The following is an 18,047-nucleotide window of genomic DNA, read 5'->3' as shown; positions in this document are numbered from 1 at the left end:
CTCCCCCAAGGAAAACTGAAAGCCTCTCTTCACGAAATGAGGAAGCTGCCAAATACACAATAGTCAAAGTGCTCCCGTGGTGAGCTACTTATCTAAACCATGGACTCAGTATTCAGTTATCCCTTTAGTCATAGTTTCACCTCAAATCTGCAAACAGAATTCACATATACTCAATGACAGAGGTTTATACATCTTTCAGGAGAATTCTGTTCAGAAGACGGTGCACTTTGTGTGTCAGAGCCACTGCACTTAAAACTGCCTTAAACAGTGTTGTGGTAACTGGTCTTTATTAACGGCTTGTTAAAGTAAAGGGTGAATAAACAACATTTACAGTCATTCATTTTTAATGCCCACAGAACATAAAATACTAAAGCATAGCATACACTCACTGAGCACTTCATTAGGAACTGTACCTGTACACCTATTCATTTATGCAACTCTAATCAGCCAATCGTGTGACAGCAGTGCAATGCAAAAATAATCATAAAAATGCGGGCCAGCTTTAGGTAACGTTCACATCAACCATCAGAATGAGGAAAAATTATGATCAGTGATTTGACTGATTTTGCAGGACCGGCCAGTTTGGGATTTTCAGCACAATAGCCTCGGCAGTTCTGCAGATGAAAATGCCTTGTTGATTAGAGAGGCCAAAAAAGAATTCCCAAACTGGGAAAAAAAACTCTTCTGCAACTCAGATAACCACTCCATATAACTGTGGTGAGAGGAAAGGATCTCAAAATGCACAACACGTCCAACCTTGAGGTGAATAAGATACAACAGCAGTAGACCACGTGAGGTTCCACTTCTGTCAGCCAAGAACAGAAAGCTGAGGCTGCAGAGGGCACCGACTCACCAGAACTGCATTGTGGAAAACTGGGACAACGTGCCTAGTGTGATAAATTATAAGACGGTAAGGTCAGCATTTGATGTCAGCTGAAAGAATCCACAAATACAACCAGTCCAGGCAGGTGGAGGTGGTGTAATCGTGTGGGGAATGTTTTGTTGCTGACCATGCGCATCCCTTCATGGCCACAGTTTACTATCTGCTAACGGCTACATCAGCATGATAATGCACTGAGTCACAAAGCAAAAGTGGTTTTCATAAACATGACAATAAGACTCATTGCATGAAAGTCAATACAATTCCTGAAATATCTACAGAAATTGTGTGACACAACCATGTCAACATGGACCAGGATCTTAAGGGAACGTGCCCAACATTTTGAAAGAAGCCTCTAGTTAATATCGGTACAGTGTTCAAAATAAAGTGCTTGTGAGTGTACGTCAATACCTATATTTGTACATCTATAAAAAAAAATCTATAAATTTGCATTATGACCAAAAAACAAAAAAGGTACAAAAAAAACAACAACAGATTTTCACTTTCTCAAAAAATGCTTTACACTAAGCAGACTTCACAACAATCATAAAGTGACAACTGGCAAGCCTGCCAGGAACACCTGAAGAACTGTCTCTACTATTTAAAATAAAGTATTTTCTGAGTGAACAGTGCACACATACAGTACATCACATAATATTTGGTTAACATGCTTTCCTGGGAGTCATCTTGGCTAATTACAGCTGTGATGCTACCACTACAGTTGCACTCCACATGTTGGGTAAAATGTCAATTTAAAATGATAAGCTGAGCAAATGTAACAGAATGAGGATATTTTTGAATCATTAAACCACACAACTGACCCAAGGGCCTTTCTGAGGAGTTCAGATTCCTAAGGGCTCTGTTTGAGTGATTTCTGCTTTATTTTATTAGTGTAAATAAGTACATAGATCAATAGTTTATTTATTCATTACATATTTAATAAATCAGTGTCCTGAAACTGGCCATATGGCCATGTTCGTGAAAAACACAGAGGCTTTAAGGGTTTTTCTTTGGGTTGGGCAGTATATTGGTAATTAGGTGGTATATAACAATTAAGATGGTGTCTTAAAATTATTACTATCAAATTAAGGTTGCATTTACATTTTATGGTTACAGGGAGTTCACGGATTAGTGGGGTCTTACACCACACATACCGCTGGCATAGAGACGGTATAAATGTATGAAAAACAGTAGTTACTGCCCAGCAACTCTACTGAGTTTTTGTTAAAGCATGACCGCAACATCAATTGCATTTTGGAAATGTGACTTAAAACCAGCACTAGGCAGTTTATGCTTAACACCCAAAATATATTCCAACACATTTATAAGAATGTGAAAAGCTTTATCTGTTTACCGTTTGGCAATAACGCAACTATGAAAAACCAGCCAAGACACTGAGCCTTAGGCCTGCAGAATGTGTGTATATTGATCAAAGAGGTTTTGCCTTACCCAGCTACAGGTGGACATGTAATTCTGTCCTTAACTATAGGTTCTAGCCTATCTGAGGGAATTCACAGCTGTCTGAAAGAAAGGCAGACAAATCAGTAATATACTATTAATAAGAACATCAAACATAACTCATCAGCATTACAGTGCAAACTTGAAGATTTTCCTTCTCATTCTGCTCTTGGAGGTACAGAGAGAGAAGGAGAGAATTCTGGCATTCACACACAGCAGATACTATAATCATCTTCTTGTGGGTTTAGGTCATTCCAGACTGAGGTATGACACTTCAAAACATCAAGAAACACATCATAACGTACTGAAAGGACACATCCTATCTACAGATTAAGAGAGGAGCATATTCTAAGCATATTTCGTAAAATGAAATGCATACTATATTGTAAAAGATCTACTTTATCAACTGGCACTTTAAACTGGTGTGTGATGGACATGTCAGCAGAAGGCAAAGCACATTGTGTTATCTAACTGCAGTCAGCACATACCAGTATGTTGAGAAGTGTTTTTTGAGGGGAATAAAAAGTTGCTAACAGTAAGTAATCTGTATGGAGTAATCCTTACAGTATGTCCATAAATATTTGGACAGTGACATTGTCAATGTATATCGCCTCAATTGATTTTTGTTTAATTAGGTAATGTTAAATTAAGTAATGTTGCAATAACTATTTAGGGATTATAGCCATTTCCCCAGAAGACTGGAACCCACAGACATCAATTGCTGAGAGTCCTTTACCAGCTCTTTACTGCAGCCACCTTCAGTTCCTGCTTGTTGGTGTGTCTTCAGAAAGTGAAAAGCTGTTCAACTGAGTTGAGGTCAGGTGACTGCAGATTTCTTTCCTTGACTAAGAATAATGGCTGTCAATCTACTTTAGTTGTCTTCAGTGCTCTTCCAGGTTGTGTGGGGTTGCTGATCTTTCCATAAACAGCTACCAAATATAAAATCAGCACTTGGAATCAACTCCAGACTATGGACCTCCTTCATTTGTCATGAACAGGCCACTTATCAGTGAATTAACTAGTTATTTCTGAGACAGTAAAAACTAAAATTCACTGTTTACAACGATGGCTGTAATTCCTAAATGGTTTGTGTAATTTTGTGTAACCATTTACAAGAAAATTGTACACTTCAGTCACATCTTGATGACTTCAATCCAAATCTATTGTGGAGGTGTACAGAGGCAAAATGACAAAACCTGTTACCTAATCTAAATACTGTACTTATGGACCCAAATGTATATTTATACAACATTTTGTTTTGGTTTAAAAAAAAAAAAAAAAAAAAAAAAAAAAAAAGCAGCTTTTAAACCAAGGCATGTAAAACCAATAGACATGCTTGTAGAGGTCACCTAAACTCAAAGTCCTAATTTTTTCCATTTTAAAAGACATTTCACTCTCAAGTCATCCACTACTGTAAGACAACAAAAGGTTTGCCACAATTTCAGAGAATGAAGCAATCATTCACCGTCAGTGACTCCCTGTTTCTGAAAAGCTGAAAACAGTTTAGTGTAGGACAGCCACATAGACAACCACTACTCACTGGACATCTCAAGCAAGTAGTGACTACACTCAAGCCAGTTTTCTATCAGCAATAACACTTAGTGTGTGAAAGGTGCTCAAGAGGCATGAATACATAAGATAGTGTTAGTATAGTGTGTGTGCGAGAATGAATCAGTCACAGCAGTGGCACATTACCAGAGCTAATCAATTAGTCTGAGCACAATATAGGCCAAGGGCAAGAGCAAAAAGTAGAGGTAAAACAGACAAGACTATAGCTAGGCCTTACAAGCAGCACATGGGTAGCATTAGATTCTAAAAAAGTAGTAGCAAACATTAAAGAGGGTAGCGTGTGTTTGTGTGTGTGTATATATGTGTGTTTGTATGTGTAGACATACATGCATTAGAAAGAGTAATCTCAGTAGTGCTGAAGAGGAACTCCCAAGAGTACCACTTTGTTGAAACTGCTTTGAATGATGGCGCTATATGTCTTAGGGAGACTGTAGAGGGCCGTCTTCCGTCTCCAGCTGAGCAAGCTGTCTTCTCAAGCTGTTCACTTTATTCTGTAGCTCCTTGTTGTATTCAATAATATGGACCATTTCTTCATAGGCCTCATCCAGACACTTGGTTGAGCGATTCCAACGTAAAAATACACCTATAAAGAGAAGGGAAAAGACCAAATGAAGTTTTCAGTTGAAAGTAGTTTATATAGTTTTACTGTTTAAATGAAATGCTCATCGTAAAACTGTCCTGTATTCTACTCCTGAGATGTAAATTTCCAAAGTGACACCTGAACCCAAGTCTATTTTTAAGTAACAATTGTAAAGGGGATGCCACAATCTCATGCAGGCTATTGTAATGGATTGGGTATTGGCTATTTTAGTCTCAAAACAGTTCAGAGACTATGTTTTAACAATGGTCTTCAGAGCGTCATCTGGCCATTAACAGCCATTACAGCTCAGCCGACGTTTTCAGAAGGTAAATAAAAGAGTGTATAGTTTGCAGTATGAAGCTATTTTACAGTGGAACATGAAACTATACCATAATATCTGAAACTATCACTGAAAAGCTCTGTTTTACTGGCTGGAGAACCGCTCACCTTTCTCTGTTTTTAAACCAGCACTGAAGAGAGCGTTCAGAACCGAGTGGAGGCTAACGCTAATGCTAATACACCCATCTGCTATAGAAACCCTAATCACAGCACACTCAACCACAATAAACCATTTTATTTGTTGGTCTACTGGTAATTTCACACCAGTAGACCAACAACAGATGTCAGTCCAAAACACACACACATTATTATAAGATATTAAACACACTATAAAACTGTCATTTAAAGAAAACTCTACTAAATTAAATCAATCAGTCTACAATGTCTCATTATAGAAACTGATACTTATAATAAAGTGAGTTTACTTCAGAATTAATTCTATAAAAAGACATTTTAGAAGATAAACAGTAGATAAACTCAGACTGGACACAATCCACAATTCAAGGCCACAATTGAACGCTGCGTGAGACAAACAAACAGATACTATGACAAGGCAAAAAGATTCATGCAATAAAATGACAGAGGCACAAAGCACATGACTACTCAGTCCCATGGTAACTAGGGTCTTGTGAATGACCTGCAAAACCTGTCATGCCTTTTGAGTAACAGAAGAAATGCGCTGCCTGATTGGCATTACCAGTTGCTCAACTCATTACACCACTGTTTCCACTGACACCAAGAGGAAAATGTATCATATTACTTTTCCTGCTCTTCAAGAACAGACAACACCACATGTTCTTAAGTGTCCAGTACAAATACCCTCTTTTTAAAAATGTGTTTAAATGGTCCAGAACATGAATCTCTTTGTAGAATTAAAGTACATGATCTCTTGTGAACTTCTGAGATGCCTAGGAACAAATGCTCCAGTGACTTAAAGATCAGAGGAGGATAGCACAATGATGCATACACTTCCTCATTATTCCTCCCACATAGTACCTGTGTGATAAACTTTATGTTTACGGTTCCTCTCTGCCTCAAAGTGCCAAATGTGTGTGCCATCTATTTAGAGAAGCATGAGGAATTTTCATGGAGGAAGTTGTAGGATCCAGGTTTAAACTCATCTGCCAGTGGGTTGCAAACTGCTCCAGTGACCGCCCAAATACCCCTTAAACTCAGTGACCGTTGAAAATGAGCACACTGACATTCACTGTGAGAATCGAGGACAGACAGGAACAGACACTAAAGTTACATTTCATCCTGAGAATCAAAATTAAACAGAAATTAAACTGAAAGCAAAATCACTCAACGCATCAATTCATATCTTATCACTACACAAACAAACTAATCTCTGAATATACCTTTAAACCTGCTTAGCAAGGCCAAAAAAAAGGTTTGGGTTTGAAGAGCGTTGTGGCTAAGCTAATACTTCATGTCACAACGTGTGCTGTTTTCTTTATGATATATTGCAGTGACTCTAATACTGTTCACTGCTCTTCTAACAGGTTTCTTCCAGAATTTGCTTTAACACTGTCCAAAAACACTGCAGTATTCTTCACTCAACACAATGGACACCAAACTGTCTGTGAGCTGACTGTGGGCTTAAAATGACAACGAATACTAACCAATCTAGTTCTACTTCCTGGATTTGTCACCATATGAACAACCTGAAGTAACCCTGATTAATAAGAGTTGCAACCGACAGTACTGTATACACAAAGAAAAAAGGCTCATTCGAACACACAACATACAGAGCATGTGTTGCCAAAAACAAAAACAAACAAAAAGCATTTAGCAGTCAACTGTGACATAAAAAACCTTTATGAGCTTCAAAAGAGGCTTTAACAGCTCACCCTAAAACTCATTTCTCATTATAAGAGTCATTTGTTTTTTAATGTAGCAATTCCTGTAATTGTAGTCAGCATACAGTAATTGCGCACCTTGCATTTATAGTACATTAAAGACCACATAGGGGACCATCTGCACTATAAGTGCCCTGTACAAATGCACTGCTGCCCCCTGTTGGTTAAACCAGAGAAATGACTGACATGTTAAGACAAGGTCAGTAAATTATAAAAGTCAGCAAGCTGTATATTTGGGGGATTGGGGGAGAAACAAAAACAAAAAAACAAACAAAAAAACAAACCGCTTATAACATTCCTTCAGCTGTATTAGAAAAGCATAATTAGTCCAATTATGGACAAGAGCAGTTTTTGATTGTTTTAGAATCACAATACCAGTACATTTTATCTGAGCATAAAAACTACTGATACATATTGTACATCATAAAAGTCCACAACCATCACAATATAGTATTTTTGTCGCTCCTAACAAATCATGAGGACTTAAATGATTTGAGGAAAAAAAATAGTATTCCAATATTCAAAGATATTATATAATTATTAATATATAAATATAATACATATCTAATATATTTTTTTTGAAATTGTGCCAAATGTTGTTATTGTGATATAACATATGACATTAGTATACCATAGATATTTCCGTGCTAAAAGAGCACTGACCACCTGCACATTATAACAGAGTGTGATTAGTGCGGTTTAATTCAATTAAGTGTAACAGATTTTGAATATAAATCACCTGAGTACGTGAGAGTATTTGAACAGTAGTTTTTAACAATCTACTGATGCATGTTGTTTGCAAAATATTGGCATAAACATTGTGTATTGTGAAATTGTCTTTAAATATTGTAATATAATATTATTCTCATATCGCCCACCCCTACTTCCAGTTTGCTTGCCCCACCTTAATACAATCCATGTATTCAACATACATCAGCCAATATCAGTCTAATATGATAGTTGGGTTTCATAGATGATCCAGACACATAATTTACATAACGTCTTCCCGCTGTTAGGAAATGCAAAACCATAATCCCTGAGAAAAATGATACACACTGCAGATCAGTAAGCACTTAAAATTACAGCACCTATCCATATAAACCAATTTCAGTATGAATAAGTATTAAGTTTAAGAACAGATGGAGCAGGGACACCGTCAGACATTAAGATGTATCTGCAGTGCTAGCCAGCAGGACTATGTGGGTTAGGTGTTAAGAGTAGATGAGTCTGATTCTCACCCTCCCACAGCAGCAGACTCTGCGGGGCTACAGAAGGCCAGATCACCAGGCTGTTGGGCTCATAGAGTGGGTTAACAAAACGTTCCAGTTCCTGAGGCCTGTTCACCCACGACCACAGAGACACCGTCTTCCGAGACAGCTTCAGCTTCACCCTGGCACGGCAGAACAGATTGCACACGTGTACTTATTACTACAAATACAAATACATTCACTGTAGCTTACAATTTAGAGCTGGATAACGTGATATTTACCGTAATCATGACAAATGACATCACTAACAATATGTTTTTCAATAGTATATCACGGATATCGTCAGTACCCACAATGACCACAATGAAAAACTAACAAGGGGGGGCGTAATTAGTGCTGTTTAACAGGGTTTAGTTCCGTGTGTACAATGTAGAACAAAAGTTGTGCTTTTAATAGTTATAAGTGTCTTTTATGTGTTATTTTCAGTCCATTCCAGTTCCTTAAAATGTACACTCAGACATGCTGTATATCATTAAAAATGTCTTGAAGCACTGTGATATTAAATTTATGACTGTGATATTACATTTATTAATTTATAAAAGTATTTAGTCAGCCACTGATTTTGCAAGTTCTCCTACTTAGAATGATGAGAGTTCTGTAATTTTTATCATAGATACACTTCAACTATGAGAGACAAAACAAATCCAGGAAATCCCATTGTAGGATTTTTAAAGAATTTATTTTTAAATTATGGTGGGAAATAAGTATTGTCACCCACAAACAAGCAAGATTGCTGGCTCTCACAGACCTGTAACAACTTCTTCAAGAAGCTCTTCTGTCTTCCACTCGTTACCTGTATTAATGGCACCTGCTTGACCTCGTTATCTGTATAAAAAACATCTGTCCACAGCCTCAAACAGTCACACTCCAAACTTAACCATGGCCAAGACTAAATAGCTGTCGAAGGACACCAGGAAGAAAATTATAGACCTGTACCAGGCTGGGAAGAGTGAATCTACAATAGGCAAGCAGGTTGGTGTGAAGAAATCTACCGTGAGAGCAATTGTAAGAAAATGGAAGACATACAAGACCATTGATAAACTCCCTCGATCTGGGGCTCCATGCAAGATCTCATCCCGTGGGGTCAAAATGATGAGAGCAGTAAACAAAAAAAAAAAAAAACAGAACTACACAGAGGGACCTGATGAATGACCTGCAGAGAGCTGGCACCAAAGTAAGAAAAGTTACCATCAGTAACACACTAAGCCGAGAGGGACTCAAATCCTGCAGTGCCAGGCATGTCCCCCTGCTTAAGCCAGTACATGTCCAGGCCAGTCTGAAGTTTGCCAGAGAGCATATGGATGATCCAGAAGAGGATTGGGAGGATATCATGTGGTCAGATGAAACCACAATAGAACTTTTTGGTAAAAACTCAACTCAATGTGTTTGGAGGAAGAAGAATGCTGAGTTGCATCCCAAGACACCATACCTACTGTGAAGCATGGGGGTGGAAACATCACGCTTTGGGGCTGTTTTTTTGCAAAGGGGACAGGACGACTGATCCGTGTTAAGGGAAGAATGAATGGGCCATGTATCATGAGATTTTAAGCCAAAACCTACTTCCATCAGTGACAGCATTAAAGATGAAACGTGGCTGGGTCTTCCAGCATGACGATGATCCCAAACACACTGCTCTGGCAACGAAAGAGTGGCTCTGTAAAAAGCATTTCAAGGTGCTGAGTGGCCTAGCCAGTCTCCAAACCTCAACGCCATAGAAAATTTGTGGAGGGAGTTTAAAGTCTGTGTTGCCCAGCGACAACCCCAAAACATCACTGCTCTAGAGGAGATCTGCATGGAGGAATGGGCCAACATACCAGCAACGGTGTGTGCAAACCTGGTGAAGACTTATAGGAAATGTTTGACCTCTGTCATTGCCAACAAAGGATATATAACAAAGTATTGAGTTGAACTTTTGTTATTGACCAAATACTTATTTTTCACCATAATTTACGAATAAATTCTTTAAAAATCCTACAATGTGATTTCCTGGATATTTTTTTTTTTTGGTCTCTCATAGTTGAAGTGTGCCTATGATGAAAATTACAGACCTCCGTCATCTTTCTATGTAGGAGAACTTGCACAATCAGTGGGTGACTAAATACTTTTTTGCCCCACTGTACACATGAAGATTTTTTTTTCCACCCTGTTGCTCACCATTGTGTCAATAAATAATAAATAATTTACTCACACCTTACAGATAACAGTCTAAACTATTGTTGAAAGTGCATACTGAAAACCTCCTGTCTTCAAAGGTGGTTTAAACACCTAAAAGGTTTGAGTGCTGCTATGACAGCAGGGTGATACATGGTCACTTGTATTTAACACAGTTTCATAGGGAGGGGCAGCAGTAAAAATGGGGGGGGGGGAAAGAATAGGAAACAGGATGTCACTTTTCTGAGACCAAATACGACCAGATGTGTGTGTGGGATAGAGACACTGACCTCTCAGCGGCGCTGTTTCCCAGAAATGTGCCAAACTGGGAAGCATAAGCATGTTCGAAAAGCGTGACCAGGAAGTGCTCGTTGAACTCGAAGGAGCAGGGGAACTGGCGCAGTATCTGCCACACGCAGTCCAGGAAGAGCAGGAATACTGGCGCCTCGCTCCGTGGCTTTCCGTTGGAATAAGCGGCCTGGGCGCAGCGCTGCTGGAATGGGTGACCAGCCTGCAGTCAAATGTTAGAAGTCAGAGGTCACTCAGATATTAATAAGATGAAATGTGATTAAGAGAATGTAAAACCCAGGTGCTGAAGTTTAAAAATCACTGTTTTAAACCTAGGAAACAATGTGTTCAATAAAATAAAAGCAAAATCAAAATCTAATAACACAATATATAAAAACATAATACATAAGAAATATAATCATAAGTATTACATGATACTGAATATTCTCAATATCTTCTTAGATTCTCATATTCTACTGCAAAAGCTGTAAAACATTAAAGAATAAATTTAATAAAATGAATATGCAGAAGGCATGTCAAACATGGTACATGTACACTGAGGATGAGGAGATATTTATTTTTTAAAAACACCTCAATCATAATTATGACAACAAAATGAAAACTATTAAATGATGCTGTATATGCACTGTATATACTAGTTCCTCAATTATGAGTAAGGTTTTATCTGTGTTTATCTGTATCTGAGTTTCCTCAGTTGTGTTAATTGTTGTAGCTTAAAGGCATTTATCGTCCAGCTCAGCAAAGAATGTTTGAACCGTGAAATACCCAACCAGGTTTTCCCTCACCTGGAGCCACTCGCGCTCCACCAAGGCCTGGAAGCCACGGATAGTTCTGCAGACTGGCTCAAGGATGATCTGGGCTAGAGAGGTCACCTGCAGTGTGGAGTCGGTGCCCTCTGTCCCATGGACCAGCACTGACGCACCCTCTCTGAGGACACAGCCAGAGGGACAAACATAAGCAAAGTCAATAACTGAAAGGACACGGTTTTCGCCTTTAACATTTCTATCACTGGGCACCACAACCTTCTCCTCCTTAACACGGGCCAACTGGGGAACATAAACAAAACATTTATTAAATAACAAAGACCTAGAAAAGAGAGAACCAGATGTTTATCTTAGTGAATTCATTTTTATAAACCCTAAATGTGCAATTTGATAAAAGCTCATAAGAGCTTATTCATATCACAGAAAAGAAAGCTAACAGTTAAAGTAGGGCTTTATTGAACCAGTAATATCTCCAAGTTACAGATAAAACATCTGTAGACTTCTCATGGAGCAAAAAAACAACCTCCAGCTCTTCCGTGGAAAGGTTACGAAAATATACAAGGACATGTGCACGAAAAAACAACCTAAATTAGCTCAAAGTCATGACAAAGCACAGAAATTACCCCATATCTAAAGACCCAGCAGCATAAAGCACAGTAATGAGCTGTGTGCCAAAAGCAGCATGGAGCACAGCAGTACCAGGGTTCCATGAACTTAATGATGATTGCAGGCTAGACAACAGCTAGCAATTATCACTTTGCAACAAATGCAGCATGAAACAAGGCAATAACAGACTTAGTAATTAGCTTAGAATAGAACAACCAGTGAGAAAACAATAATTAACACAGTCATAAACTAGTTACACGTATCTTCTGAAATGAGTCTTAAGGTGAAACAGCGAAACAATGCCTGAGGGTAACTTGTGACAGATATCTGTCCATATAGATGGATTTAATATTCAGACTGGCAAGTCTGAAACTTTGGAACACAATCCCTTAACATTCATGAGTGTGTTCTTTTCGGCTCTTCCAGATTGCCTTTCCTCATAATTAATCTCCAACTTAATTCAGCTCTTATTTTGCAGTGGTATTTTTCCTGGTTTATTTTATTGTTCTTGATATTAGTTCTACATTTTTTTGTTAGATTTTTAATGTGTTTTTGTTCAGTGTCCAATGCTACATATTTATTGTTTTGTATAATATTTAGATTTTTTTTTATTAGTTTTGAATATTATTTTTTTAAAGTGGACTTTGGACCATATTATGTTTCTCCAAAACAATCGGAAGCTCTGTACTTTTCGAGATCTGAAAATTGTATCTGCACTTCTAAAAGTCATACATTTCCAGACTGTCCAGATGTGCTGCAGATCCTTAAAAAAAAAAAAAAAAAAAAAAAAAAAAAAACAGAACAGTGGGAAAAGAGGGAAGAGAGGGCAAGTGAATGGGGGAATGCAAGATACAAAGACTGGCCAAACACTTACCTGTCTATGCACTGAGCAGCCAGGCAGGCAGTGGTGAGGATCTCTTTTACATGGCTCTGCCAGTTGGATGCTTCCAGCTTGCTAAGCCAGCGATCCATGCTGTTAGACTGATCGTTACAGGCTTCCACCAGCTTAATCAGGCTCTCCTGTAGAATATTGGACCTATGAAAGACCACAGGATTACAACATTACAACAAATGTATATAGGTTATGTTAAATCTACAGACTAAACAGAGTTCACAAACACAAAAAGGTCCTTCCAGTCCTTCATTCCAACTTTCCACTCTCTTCCATGTAGGTTAAATAATGTCTATATAATGTAAAACTTCTAAACCTTCCTGAAGTTCTTTTGCAAATAAATTGGGGGTTTTGTTTGTTTTAGCAATCATATGAAGCAGTTTTCCTATTAACGTCCCTTTTTTATTACATCACAAACTGAGGAAATGGCTACTTGAAAACACCTTTCTGTCTCCTTATAGCCTTTTTCTACTTTAACTAATACATTAATTAATCTTGGTTAAAATGTTGTAAATCATGTTTCATCTATTACATAATGCCTTTTGCAGATCAGTTCATTTAACTTACTTAAATATTCACAAGAACAGAAATTTTAATCAGGGGTGCCCAAACGACCCCTGCCCAAACCCATTTCACTGTATGGACGGGATTAACCGATACTGGGGCAATTATAATATTGTACATACCTGTCAATGCCGACAGTTGCACAAATTTCATAAAATGTGGAAATAAAGAATAGGATCACCCAGATGGACATTTTATTGTAATAGCACAATATCTCCAATACATTCTTCGCTAAACAGTTTGAAGTATCAGCTAAACGTAAACATCAGCCTTTTTTTTTTTAAAGAAACTGCGCTGGTATGATTTCTGTGTAATCACGTATCCACTATGTCCAAAAGTATTGGGATATCTGCACATTCACCATTCACCAAAGTTGCACCTATTGCTGACACAGATGTGAAAATGCACACACTGCCTGTCTAGTCCCAGTAGAGAAGCACTACCAATAGAATAGGACTCAGAGGAGCAGAAACATTAACCTGTTGGAACCATGCCTAATGGTAGGCGTGGGCTAGAGGGGTATTAAGCCCCCAGCACTGAGCCGTGGCGCAGAGTTCTCTGAAGCAACCACACCCTTCTTTCTTCTGTGCTTACTATCCTTCTAGTAAACATAGTGTTAACTCACCTCTCAATAGCTTTGTGGATTCTTCTCCACTGTGGGTAATTGGCCTCCTGTTCAAATCCGCCTCCACGGGCCTTAGCCTGTTGTGCTACTGCAATGGTGCGGGTGTCGATGATGTACCCACGCTTTCCTGGACGAAGTGTAGCATTGATTAGTTTCTCATCCTCCTTACAACGGCGTCCGTTGGTTCCTGTGAGAGGCTGCCCTGCTCGCATCATCACCTGAAGACAAATGAGAGGATATTGTACATACATGTGTGTTCTTGATTAGACCTCAAACTAAACTATAGTAAACAATTTTCTTAGCTGACCATGCCGTTCTTTTTGTGGTAGTAGCTGAGCACAGGGAAACGTCCCCCATGGCGAAATGCTGCAGCTTTGCAAAGAGTGTCATCATCTATGTCCTTGGGCACAGTCACCAGTGATGGATAGGAGGGGCAAATGGCGAAGTCTTTATTAATTTCACTAAGTCTCCACTCATCTGTCTGTCAACAGAAAAAAAGGGAAAAAGTGCATTCAGGAACCAAACAGAGACTCAATAGAGCCTAAGCCTACAGTACATTGAATTTATTTGGGTGAATGCACTGTTGATTACTCCATGATGAGGCTTAATCCAGGTCTAGAAAACCAACCTCAGAAAAAAAAGCAGTAATTGTGAGCACAAACCCTTAGATGGTATAAAACTGTACCATAGACTCCAAGTCTTTGAAAGCCTCCTCTGGTGAGAACAAGTGCCACCCATCTTCAATGACCTCAAACATTGGGCGGTAGAAAAACGGATACATAAGGGAGACAGAGTCGAGTGTAGACAACGCCTAAACAGAGAAAGAACAAGAAAAAAGGCTTGAAGTTAGATCAGGGAATGGCAATCCTTTTTTGTGTGTGTGTATATGTGTGTATATATATATATATATATATATATATATATATATATATATATATATATAAATAATACAACCACATCTTGGCTTAGCATCCCTGCTACGACAGTCATTACTAATTATATTAGTTATCTAGTACTATACCAGTTACTTAACTTATTCAGTTAATAATTTGGGGAAAAGACTAATAAATAAAGCTTTTGCCTAATCAATAACAACCCACAGATCTTCACATATTTTATGTTCTAACAGGAAGCATATCTAGCAAAGAAAACAACAATAGCACAAAAAAAAACTCATAAAATACAATATTTTTATACAAATACAATATTTTCACAATATTGAAAACCCATAAAAGCATTCACAAGTTGAGCTGTTTACACTAGAAATGGGCACCAGGCTGCAGTCTGATGTGGAGCACCACAAATAACGTTGTATTATTTGCCACATGCCAAGTTCCTATTTTTGATGCACTGTGAGGATACATCATCTTAAAGACATTTCAAACAGCAGATAATATGTCTTTGTCGTATTGTCATGTCAGGTTTTTTTAATGACATGCTGATTTTCACTCTATTCAGTGCTGGTTCCCCAGTTTGGGATAAAAGCACTAACCTGTTCACCTTGTGTAAACATAAACTCTACTTTCACAGAATGAAAAGAGGTCACGGTCTCGGACCACATTAATGATTAAACAGTCTGGGCGATTAATAAAGTGACAAATCTGACCACAGTTATCCTAAGCAAATATTAAAACCCACCTCAATGGAGCTGGCGATGTTAAGGCACTCTTCCATGCCAGGGATGTCCAGCTGAATAATTCGCAGGTCCTTGCATTTCACAATAATTGTGCCAAGAGAGCCAACAAACCTAAAACAGAGGAGTTTTGTATAATTAATTTGTATAATTTGTAATTAATTCTATATTTTTTTTACTTCTACTTTCGCTTTCTTTAACAGCGTTAAACAAAACTGTTTGGGTTGCCTAAAACTACAAATCTTCTGGTTTAACATTTTACAACACAAACAAACTGCCACATTCTGCTCATTTACTCTTCATTATAAACAGTCATATATGTTACAATGCCAAGAAAATCAGCAGAAAATCAGAAAATCAGCATGTCATTGCCAAAAAAAAACATTAGTCTAACATCTGCCGCTGGAAACTAAGAAAGCACATGTCAGATATCAAACATGCGTTGGCCGAGGGATTGCATCGGGGGTCAGTGATTAATTAAGTTCATTTGATTTATCACCAAACGATTCTTAAAACAAATGGGCTTCTCCACAGTTTTCCCCAGAGTGCACATGTAAATGAGCAAGTGCAATGAGTTACTGCCTATGCCTGTATGTGGGTGGCATTCGGTACTTACATTTACTCAGTTACATATTTGTAAAGAGAAAGCAAATATGCCACATATTTCATGTGACAGTAAACCTCTTTTCAATGGCGTCTATGTTGGAATGGAGCAGCCAGAGCTCCTCTGTGTTGTCCTGTCGGGAGGAGAGGATGAGGTGGTGTCCAGTGAGACACAGAGTGCCCTCCACTGTGGGCAAAAAAGGACGGTGGAGAACAACACTGTCCACCCGCGGGGTCTTTATCAGCTCGGCGAACTCCATCCTGGACAGAAACATGAAGCCCAGAGATGAGACAGAAATAAGCTCTGGAGCAGCTGGACACGAGCCTTAGATCACCACGCCAAATGTCACGTGTCACTTAGTGGGGTAGCCCCAAGCACTGGGTAGCGGATCTTTGGAGTGATGGCACTCCATCCAGTCTCTCTGGAACTAATCGTTCAACTTCACTACTTGACCTCACTAATGAGCCTGGAGCTGAAAGCAAAACCCTCACAGCAGTGTTGGCCAGCTAAATAATTGAATGTAAAGAATAGAGGCTGTTACCCCAGCAAACGTCTTATTTATACCATATAACATTGAGTGTGCAGGTGTCTGCATACTTTTGGGCGCAATAGCGATGGTGTATATTCGCTCAGCGGTACCCTAGATACACTAGTACCTACATGTCCAAATGTTTGTAGACACCCCTTCTAATGAATGCATTCAGCACCCATTGCTGACATTTGGACATACGTTGCTCAAGACACTCTAGAGAAGCACTTTTAATAGGAAATGTGAATTTTATACAAATACGAGGCACCAGACCCACTCACTTCTGTGAGCTGGCTAGCTAGCGTTGCTAGCTACCTCAAGCCGGCTCGGCGCATTAGCTTACAAAGACAGAGGACAACAAAGGACCAGAGGCCAGCCGAATGCACCTCGCCCTTTTGTCTATATAGCAGAGATGGATTAAACGGGTGTTATTGGAGCAGTTATGTGATATCTAGCAGTGATTTCATTGATGTATTCAGGCTACAGCTTGCTAGCTAGCTAGCTCGCTGTTCAGGAACTGGGACGCAGATTCCGCAGCTAGGACAGCTAGCTTAGGTAGAAACACGAGCGAGAAGCGTCACTGGCTGAAGGGTCGACTCGGGAGGTCACAACAGCTACATACACGTGAAATGTCCCTTTCTTTTCATTAAAGTAGGCCATTAAAATATAGCAATGAAGTGCCTTATACCTGGTCCACCTGACGGCTCTCTCGCTCTTGTTTTCCACTCTTTCGGCTTTTCCCGCAGCGGCTGGCGAGGCCGAATCGTGACATTAGCGGCGCCTACAGACCTGGAGGAATGGCTGCACTCGTGAGTCAGACCATAGAGTGAACATGACCTTTTTGTTCTGATCAAACGTGTGTGTGTGTGTGTGTGTGTGATCAATGATGTGGTCCGAATGTGTAAGACAGGGCACTACTAACAGCTGGACGTCTCAACCCACAACAAGGTCATGTAAAAGTCAGCACAGATTCAGCAAAACTGTGACTCATTTATTTAAGGGGAGTCTTATAATACTCGGTAGCTAGTTCTTCAGCCCACTGTGAGATGGGGCTCTCAGTACTGGTGTTATTGTTAGAACCATTCCCAAGCTCTGGTTTATATATTACATATGAACACTGGCCTTATCTTTATTTTAAAGCTGCAATAAAAAAAAAATCACCAGACAGTCAATAAAACATAGGACCTTCTAGCTACCATGCTCATGTAGGGCTCACATGAGTAGAACGTGTGCTAGGTGGGTTCCACGTGGGCATGAATTTTACAGGACTTCCCAAATGAGCCTCATCGTTACAGCCCACCTTAATCTCACATGGGTCCCGTCTAGTCCCCATATGCAGTGTACAGCACAGAAGGGGCCCATATGTAATCCCATTCTGGTCCAATCAGTGACCCTGGTGGACATCAATATGTGGGGC

The 18,047-nt window shown here is 39.2% G+C and overlaps 1 protein-coding gene across 1 annotated transcript; it reads right to left on the bottom strand.

The window, feature by feature from the left end:
• Positions 1 to 270: 270 nt before the first annotated feature.
• Positions 271 to 17,393, bottom strand: mtmr9 (myotubularin related protein 9). Its single transcript, XM_072682714.1, has 11 exons — positions 17,319 to 17,393; positions 16,179 to 16,361; positions 15,503 to 15,611; positions 14,550 to 14,675; positions 14,172 to 14,345; positions 13,865 to 14,082; positions 12,658 to 12,819; positions 11,199 to 11,340; positions 10,395 to 10,615; positions 7,924 to 8,075; positions 271 to 4,490 (listed from the first exon to the last, which is right to left on the bottom strand). The coding sequence occupies exons 2-11, from the start codon at positions 16,358 to 16,360 to the stop codon at positions 4,327 to 4,329; spliced, it is 1,650 nt and encodes a 549-aa protein (XP_072538815.1). The 5' UTR covers position 16,361; positions 17,319 to 17,393; the 3' UTR covers positions 271 to 4,326.
• Between the last annotated feature and the right edge of the window lie 654 nt (positions 17,394 to 18,047).

This window comes from Salminus brasiliensis, chromosome 1 (assembly GCF_030463535.1).
Source record: "Salminus brasiliensis chromosome 1, fSalBra1.hap2, whole genome shotgun sequence".
In the NCBI taxonomy this organism is placed as follows: domain Eukaryota; kingdom Metazoa; phylum Chordata; class Actinopteri; order Characiformes; family Bryconidae; genus Salminus; species Salminus brasiliensis.
Note: the sequence above shows the minus strand (reverse complement) of the source record. Positions and strands in the feature narration are given on the sequence as shown.